The sequence below is a fragment of the Nothoprocta perdicaria genome, unplaced genomic scaffold (assembly GCF_003342845.1).
Source record: "Nothoprocta perdicaria isolate Ctin4 unplaced genomic scaffold, notPer1 scaffold_50, whole genome shotgun sequence".
Taxonomy (NCBI): Eukaryota; Metazoa; Chordata; class Aves; order Tinamiformes; family Tinamidae; genus Nothoprocta; species Nothoprocta perdicaria.
The window spans coordinates 2,329,690-2,338,884 of record NW_020455755.1 but is presented as its reverse complement, the minus strand read 5'-3'; the positions used below and the strand labels follow the sequence as shown (position 1 = coordinate 2,338,884).

Here is a 9,195-nt window from a genome sequence, read left to right as displayed (position 1 = left end):
CAGCTGTAGATTCTCCAATTAAATACCTCATTGCTGGCAAGGCCTTCCAGCAGAACCAGCCTCTGCTACTCCCCCAAGTTTCCAATTACAGCTTTAGAAGCTTTTGCTTGTTTTCTTCAACCTGGAGTCTTTGTCCCCAATCATTCAGATATTATTGTGAACAACCATAGGGTTATTTACTCATGTTTGCTCTAAACTGCAGCAACCACCAAACAGAAATACAACAGTCAGATTCAGTGCATGCTTTAATAAAACCCAGGTTGAACAAACAAACAAACCTCACTAGCCTGTTAACTCATTAGTTAGGTTTTCATTCAGAATCCTGAAGCACTGCTGTTAAACTTCCAGGTGTAACTTCAAGAGCACCCTCCCATCATGCGCTGTTAAATATGCCTATAAAGCTGGCTGTGTCAGCTGCAACTTTTTAACAGCCAGTCACACAGCCTAGGCCTGTGAGCTGCTGTATGCTTCATCAGGTAAGTGTATAACATTATTTTTCTCTAATTTGTAGGTTTTATAAAGGACCATCTCAAGTTAGTAACAGGTCAATTTAACTTTGTTGTAACTGATAATTACTCAAAACTATTCAATCTTACAATAGGAAGGTGAGAAAAGACAAGGAGAAAACAAAAAAAAAGGAAGTAAGATTGTACGTAAGCTGGCTCTATCATTACCATGTTATGAATGTTAAAGGTTTTTTTTCTCCCCCCACCCCAAAAAGCATGAGTTTAACAGAAGAATGCCTCGTAGCAAATGAGCCATATTATGTGCTTACATGTAAGTTAATTCTGAAACAGTAATGAATCTTACTTGCTTATTCAACGTGCACCAAACAAATAGATTTAAATGCATTTATTCTCTCTGATTTTTATGCACATGACAAATTGCAAATATATATAGTATAAAATAGATTCTCCCCTGTAAGAAAAATTTGGTTGCTTGTTACGACAAAAATAGAGTATTTAAGATTTGCTTTAAAAATACCAGCTTTATAAAAGGCTGTGTAAAAAAACTATCACTGGTTGGTTTATGTATTAAGTCCATTAATTATAATCCATTAGAAATCTATGAGAAGCCAATGGGGAAACATCCTATTCGTGTGGCTTATCTCCAGGTACAATGAGAAGTACAAAAAAGTTGATTTCTCTGATCTGTTGGATAATATTAAATAATCTTTAATACTAAGTGTGGCGAGTATCTCTAATTCCCATTTTAGTCCAAACACTAAAATTTTCTCATAATCTGAATATAGCCTGTAGGGTGACCTTTCAGATTGGGTAATGTTCAAAGAATAAATACAATTTATTGCAGCCTGGAATAACTATTTATACCTTTAAATAAAATGCTGAAATAAGAAGCTGCTGCAAGCAGTAATGCAACATTTTCAAAGATTTGACTATTTCCAGTCAAATCATGCAAGAAGCAATGCTGTCTTTTGTGCATTTTGAAAAGGAGCTTTTTTTTCTTTCTTTTCTTTTTTAAACACTTAATGTCAAATGGACATTTCTGTACTGACTTAAATACTGGAACATTTTAAGGAAGCACAAAATTCTGCTTAGCCAAAATCTGGAGAGTCTTTCCCTATGCCACCTACAATCATACCTGCAGTAAGCTGGAAAACCTTAATTTGAACAAACAAACTGTAAAACTGAAGACATCTGACATGCTTTAGAAAATCTGTAGATGCATAGAAGTAGCTCCATCCTTCCACTTGTTAACATGGTCTGCAATAACAGTTCTGCAGAGTGGACATGTTTTTTCTCTATTAAACCATAAAGAGATGCATTCTTCACAAAATATGTGCTGTAATGAAAAGAATGAGAACTCAGAGCTCCTAAGTTCTTCCATTTATAAGAAGGTATATTATCTATAGAACCTGATTACTAAAAATAATCAGAAGTCATACAATCTGATTAATCTAACTATGTTGTTTTGGTTATGAGTTGTTAAAAAGATTCTTAAGTCTGACAAAAGGAATGCTCAGAATATGTCTACTGGATGGGAAGTTTTAGGAGGCAATAGAGAAAGGAGGAAGAGCCATGGGTTTTTTTCTGTGGAAGTGATCTATTCCATTTTACTTTATAAATCTTTCCATTAAGCTGCTCATTAAGCTTATTTTTTCAATTGAGACTGTAATAAGTTGCATTATAAGCTTTCTGAGTGCAGTAAAYTTTAAAGAAATTCAGAGTTGTGTATTACCTGACAGATAAGCAGAATAGGCTTCTGAAATTCAGCTTGGCAGATTGAACAAATATCATCCGATTCGGAACACTGTCTCTTGGTAGCATTCACTCCATAGTGCTGTAAAACAAGATTTTGCAGCAGATATTATTTTCTAGGGGAGAAGAGAAAGAAAAAAAAAAAAAGCAGAAAGAAATCAGGATAGAAAGGAGTTGGGAATAATGGCTGCCATGAAATGAAAAAATTAATATTTTTTCATTTCATTAATCCCCAATGTCACAGAATGCTGTTAAATATTTCAGCAGTTGCCATGATGCCTAAAGCTTACACACTTCCATCTACTGCAATATTGAGGTAGTACTTTTCCCTGGTCACAGTGAAGGTAAAATGAAAAACAGTTATTTTAAGTGACTTCTGAGCCAAACACTGTGCTAAGTTTGAGTTTGATCAGGAAACCACTTAATCATATTTTAAAATTTTATTTTATTGTTCCTCTAGTTAAGATACCATGCTCTGAAGTCTTTAATACATTTTACTGCATCAAAGCAGATTCTAAATGACGGTATCTGCTATTTCAGAGAGAAATGATTACCTGGAAGCTTGCAATTTTAATAAAATAGTTACTTGCACATCAGTTATTTTTGCCATGCTATATTCCTCTTGCAGAACCAGCTTTGCCTCAAATCCAACCAGTATGTACTGCAATTAACCAGTAGGAATTAGGACAGAAAGGATAGGCTATTTCCCATAAGGTGATCTGAAGAGACAAGCAGAAACACTTTTGTTTCTTTGTTCAAATATCCATATTGATATATGGATATCCATATTGATAATATCCATACCCCTAATCATGTAGTCAAGAAATCCATCTGTGAAATGGAGATGCAAGTGAACAGAGATTACTTTAAAAATATAGTTGTCTACCACTAGAACAACATAAAATAATGTAGAAATAGGATAGGAATTCATTCATGGAGAAACAATTTCATGTAAAGCAGGTTTATTCTTCTGCCATAGAAGAATCCAATACTTACTGGTTGTGTACAAAATATTCGTAAAACCTGTTTAAAGTTTCTCAATTGTCCAAAAAAGCTCAAAAGCTGAAATGGGAAAAAAAAAAAAAAAATCTGAGTTAAGCATATGGCTCTTCTCTGTAAACTTGTGCAAATTCTCACAGTAAAAGTCTCAGTGTTAGTTCAGTGGTGTTAAGAATGTAAGCAAAGCTGTAGTTTAGATGGGCCCTGTTTTCAGTTATTTATTATGTAAATGAAGAATTTGGTCTGAAGTTTCTCTCCATAGATAGCTGCTCTTTAAAAGAAAAATCCTGACGAGGTTGTGAAATGAAGGGCTCAAGTGCAAAGATGTCAGCAATATTATTGTATTATTGCATATAAAATAGTCTTTAGACTTGTTAGTAAGACATCTTAGCATTATTTCTTGTTTGTTTGTTTAAAGCAGAATTTGTATTGAGTTTGGTTACACTTTGGACAGGCTAGGTCTTGACTTAAGTAGATGGTCACTGTCAACTGGACACGGTCAATCAACCCCAATCTGCTCCCAGAACAGATTTAAGGAAGGAAAAAAAAAARRAAAAAAAAATACAAGATTTAGTGCCCATAATTTTGTGCCATTAGCCAGTTTACCAGTCAACTTTGGAAGGCTCTACAGTTAAACTGAAGAGCATCAACCTGCAAGTGAGTCCAAGCACTGGGGAATATTCAGAAATGCATTAGTTCAGATGTCTATATCCATTCAATTATTGTTTGCTAAAAATACTGTAATAGAAGTATAACRTTTCCTTACTTTTAGGATGAGGTAGAGGAGTCCCAGCAATATCCCAAAGGTCCATCCTAGCACGCTGTCAAGCTCCCCATAGCCAATAAGATAGCGGAACCAAACTGGTATGGGGACAAACATACGGTAATACTGGCAGAGTTCTTCTAACAGCATGTACCAGTAGCCCTAAGCAAGACATGCAAAGGAATCTCTCAAGATTTAAAGCACAAAGGATTTTTTTTTTAATATAGAAAATAATGTTTATTATTATTGAGTAGTTTTTTCTCATCTTATCTTGACAAAACTAAGTACGGTCAAATGAAAATCTCAGATTTACAGAACTACAGTGTCAAATCAAACTCCTAAAAAATTAAACCAAAACCAGGTTTAGGTTGAAAGAAAAAAGACCAGATGATAAGTTTCACCACAACAGCACAGATAACAATAGCACTATTAATTGCTGTACTGAAAGAAAAAAAAAAATTAATAGGCTAGAATAGGGTAGCTGTTGTAGGATGCCTACCTACTTACCAATGCTATCAGTCTTACTCTCGTAAGCACTAAAAAAGAAAATAAAATTACATGAAAAAGGAAAAGAAGACAAATTTAGTCATGTAGATCAGCTTGCCATTGACAGAATGGTGTCCAGTATTCAGCATTAGATCTGAGGATAAGAAAAGTTCCGCTTTCAGATGGTTTCCTTAAGCTTGCCTTTAAAATTAGATTTACGATACTGGGTAAAGTACTCTTGCAGCAGTGTATGCTGCATAATGCCATGACTTGCTACTATTGACCAGATTGTCTCTTAAATTTAGCCTCAGTTTAGGTCACAGTTGGTATAATGGGTTTTTCAGTACCTGAGAAACGCTTTGTCCTTGTGTATTTTCAGAGAGAAAAACCTACCAACAGATCCCATTTAAATGCTACCATAAACTAACTATATTTGCCTGAATACTTTTTTTAAATCGGTATGAGTGTTTGCTACGCTAGCATAAAATTTAGACTGTGTTTGCATGTCTTACCTCAGGGAACAGATAAAAACAAGTGTCCCCAACCATTGCAGGCCTCTCTAAAACCATTAAACGTTACTGGTTTGGGGAGTTAAGATATGATTCAAATTTGCTGATCTGACACAAATGTTACTTAAGTKTATTAACAAAATGAAAACTCAAAATTATTCTTCTAAGGGAAAAATCTACATGTTTTCATGCAGAGATTTTAAAATTATGTCAGTTATTACAAAGCAAGCAAAAACTGTACGGTTCATCTGCTGCTCCCTGCTAATAGGCTGCATACGTATTTGTATATTGCAGCAATTGAAAGGTTTCTTCATCTCCCACAGACAGAAATAYGCCCATGTACCCAATAACGTAATACAAGCACTTGTTCCAGATCAGAATAGAAAGCTTCTTTAGTGTCAAGCAGGAAAGAACAGGAACTGCACACAGTTTTCTTGCCCACAGCAGTAGTGCTGGATTATATACAGACTTTTAATTAATGAAAACTTTCCTCTAGGTAGCATTTAATAACACACTAATTCTCCTGCAAAGGGATCTGAAGGAAGCAAATATATATATTGTTTTCTTACCTTGCATTTAAAAGACATCACGAATGAAGGCACCAAGAGAACAAAGCATTTGAAGCCCATGAAGAGGAATTTCAGAATGAAGTCTGTGATTCCCACAATCCAAAGTACCTCCCAGAAGTTCATGAAATCCACTGTAGGCTTTAAAAATATTAAGCTATAAAAAGAAGTATTAGAAGTTATTCAAGTGGCCTCTTTACAAGAAAGCTTAACCACAGACTATCACAACAAGTTGAATAAAAAAAATCTACATAGTGGAAAAGTATTTTTCTAAGAAAAATGGTCCTCTTATCATAAATTGATTCTATATATTTCTGATCTCTTTATTTCTGAACTTGCTTCCCTGGGTCTTTTATCACAACCCTCATCCTCTAGAGATAAGCTTTATTTCCTTTTTACAAATACTGCTCTTAACTGATTTACAACCAAGATGATCATTACAAAACAGTAAGAATTCCAACATAGTATTATTAGGGACAAGACAGTTTGGCAGAGGAGAAAGGAGATTAAAATAAAAGGAAATGTAACATCACAATCCCATCCTGTCTCCCCTCCTTTTTTTTTAATAGCTGCAACAGTGCTTAAATGTTCCCAGTTAATATTTAAGTAATTTATGATATTGATGTTCCTCTACTTGCCTGTAATACAGTGACTGAGAATGAAAGGTATAATACAAGAGGAGAGATGATCCAGACAGGTATATTAGTAACCAAGCACACTGCAACTTGGAGCACCGTTCCTGCAAGATATTTATTAAGATGTATTACAGTTTTTATCTCTGTATCAATGTCTTTAATATAGCCCTAAGCACAAAGTCTGCTGCACCTGAACAAAGTGCTTGCATACTTGATGCTACTTAGTTAATAGCGATTGACAGTGCATTAATTTTAAGCTAATAAAATAGAAGAACTCGATGGAAAGGTAAAGCTGCAATTTTAATCCTTCCAACAAGACATTTTCTATGTGAATCATGCTTTTTCCTGAAAGATAAAACTATTGATGCATACAAGTCTTGGTTAACTTAAAGAACTTTGTTGCAAAGATTGATACTTACTCTTAGAAAAACCTGATTTACTATGCTTTTGTTTGCATACATAAAAGTTGTTAGCAGCCCAATTCCAAGAGAAATGCCTATTAGGAAGAAAGAGTCAGTTATATACATGAAAGCAGTAAGTTATACAGAAGTTTAAAAGAAAAAAAAAAAACATTCTAATATGTTTTGCAGTAATTGTAACAAAATGTTAATAGTTCAGATTATCAAGCCAAAGCATATTGTGTATATCCCAATAGAAGAAACCAAAAGAAATGTATTTTTGCTGATAAGGCAAGCAAAAATAAAGCTACAAATATGAGAAATTTTACATCAGGCATCATTATTAACATTTTTATGCTGGGGTGGGGAGAGTCAGTTCCCGCAGACCATATTCTTTTATACTGTACCAATCACGTGCTGCATGATCAATTTGCCGCACAGAATCAAGAGGTACGGCAGGCTTTTGTGGAGCCACTGGAGCAGGTATCTGAGCTCTGAGAGGGAGCTGCCACCGTGTTCCTCCGAGTCTGCAGTGGGATCGCTGAGCACCCCTGCTTCACCGTGGCCATGGCCAGGYGAATGACTTTGGGAGCCCGACCTCGACGGCCGGGAACTTGCGGTTTCTCTAGCTTCTCCAGGCGCAGAGTTTAACTGTATGCGAATGTCTCCGCTGAGATGGCACGAGTTTTCTCCCGTCGGTCTCGCTGCATTCTGAGAGGATGAAGAATCGTCGCTGCTCCCCTGGATATTGTGAAGATGAGTGCAGTTTGGTTGCATGGTGAGGTATTTTTTCTGGTCCAGATTCCTACTACTTCGTCTCCTAGAATGTGAGATAAAAAGTCACGATGTAAGGAAGAGTACTAACTAATTCAGGGGGGAAAAAAGGTAAAAATACAGTAGATTATTGTGTTTGCCAGCACAAAGCCAAGCATAGGTTCTCCTTATRGATGGTGTGGCCCTTGGTTTGGAAGGTTGTGCTTGTTTGTGCCCTGTCTTCACAGGACAACTTTCTGCTCTGTTTCATTCACATGCAGAGACTCCAACCTGCAGTGAACCCATCTTCCTTAGCAAAATCTGAGGTTGCTTAACTCTAGTCACAGAGCAAAACCACTAGCTTGTACAGAAGAGACCTTAGGTGTGCTGCCTAATTTCATAAATACAGGGAGTAGCAGGAGCAAGCTAAAGAACAAACAACAGTGTGAAGGAGGCAGACTTCTACATGTGTCTGTAAAAAGGCAAGCATTTGTTCAGACAAGTCTCATCAAAAGGCAGTGCATATTCAAAACCGAGGGCCATTATGAGATTATCAAGAGATTATCTTGTCTGGGGACGTAAGCAGAACCAGGTCAGTCCATTTTGTCAGAAGAGCCAAGACCGTATGGTCTAGGTTGGAAAAGAAGTGAGAACAATGAAGAGTCAGGTTTGATTTCCTCCTCCTAATATCTTCCCGGTCTCTTCCTAGGTAATTTTCCACTTCTCCTTAATTAAGGAGCATTAATCTCCTTCTCCTGACTCACGTGGTATCACAGCAGTGACTTTGGAGGCTGGATTTGCTAAGCATTAGCATGGTGTTTGTCACTGTCAAATAATACTATGGAAACATGGAGGTTTTTGATATAAACCTATTTTGGTAAATTGCAACCCCTCCAGGTTTGTCACTGAAATGAAGTTTTCCAACTGCAGTGTACATGCGGGGCTGGATTTATTAGGCATACAAAAAGTTGAAGTCTTTTTGCACGTATGGAATATGAAAAGGTGGTTTTGCACTTCAAAAAAAAAAAGCATTTGCACAAACATCAACATCTTTAAAACAAGGTTGTACCAGAAGAGTCAATGACGTGAAGTTAAAGAACAGCGAGCAAGCATTGCTCCTTGCTGCCGTTCGGAACACGCTCCAGTATTTTGGGAGAGCAGCAGGGATTACATCATCCTTGGATCCAGCCCGGATTCCCGCTCTGGAATCTCACGCTASGGACAGACGCGACGCGCTGGACACGGCGGCTCGCGCGAGCGGTGACCGGGCCCTAACGCTACTTAGGAAAACAAAACCCCTCCATAATAAACACTTGTTTTTCAGCGCCCGCAACGGAGCTGCCACTCGGAGGGTCTCTCCTTCCGCCCCCCGCCCCTTCCCGCCGCGGCCCCACTTAAGGCGCCACCTCCTCTCCCCGCTCGTTGAGGGGGTTCCGGCCGCTCTCGCCCCGCTCCGCGGGCGGGCGGGAAGGCGCCGCGCAGGTACCTCAGGGGGCGGCCGTCCCGGCGCCGCCGCCCAGGCCGCCTCCATTGCCGGGCCCGAAGAGGGAGGGAATGGCGGAGGCGGGAGGAAGAGGAGGAGCCGCGAGAGGAGGAGGAAGAGGAGGGAGGCCCAGGGAGGGCCGCGTTGCTCGGTAACGGGCGGCCCGCGCGCGGGCTCCGTCCCGTGAGGGAAGGGCGGGTGAGGCGACGCCGGGCGCGGCGGCGGGGGCGGAATTTTTCCGATGTTTTTTATTTAAATCAYCTGTCAATGTGCAGCTGGAGAGGTGGCCCTAAAAGGGAAATGGAAGAGGGGGAATATATGTTTTTCTATATGTGCATTTGTGTATAAAAAAAATATGTGTTTGTGTGTAGTGTGGTGTCTTGC

The 9,195-nt window shown here is 38.4% G+C and overlaps 1 protein-coding gene across 1 annotated transcript; it reads right to left on the bottom strand.

The window, feature by feature from the left end:
* Positions 1-1,668: 1,668 nt before the first annotated feature.
* On the bottom strand, positions 1,669-7,395 carry RNFT1 (ring finger protein, transmembrane 1). The gene is made up of 8 exons (XM_026047818.1): positions 6,983-7,395; positions 6,597-6,673; positions 6,181-6,281; positions 5,546-5,699; positions 3,985-4,143; positions 3,216-3,281; positions 2,200-2,301; positions 1,669-1,803 (listed from the first exon to the last, which is right to left on the bottom strand). Exons 1-8 carry the CDS (start codon positions 7,350-7,352, stop codon positions 1,669-1,671), a joined length of 1,164 nt encoding a protein of 387 aa, XP_025903603.1. The 5' UTR covers positions 7,353-7,395.
* Between the last annotated feature and the right edge of the window lie 1,800 nt (positions 7,396-9,195).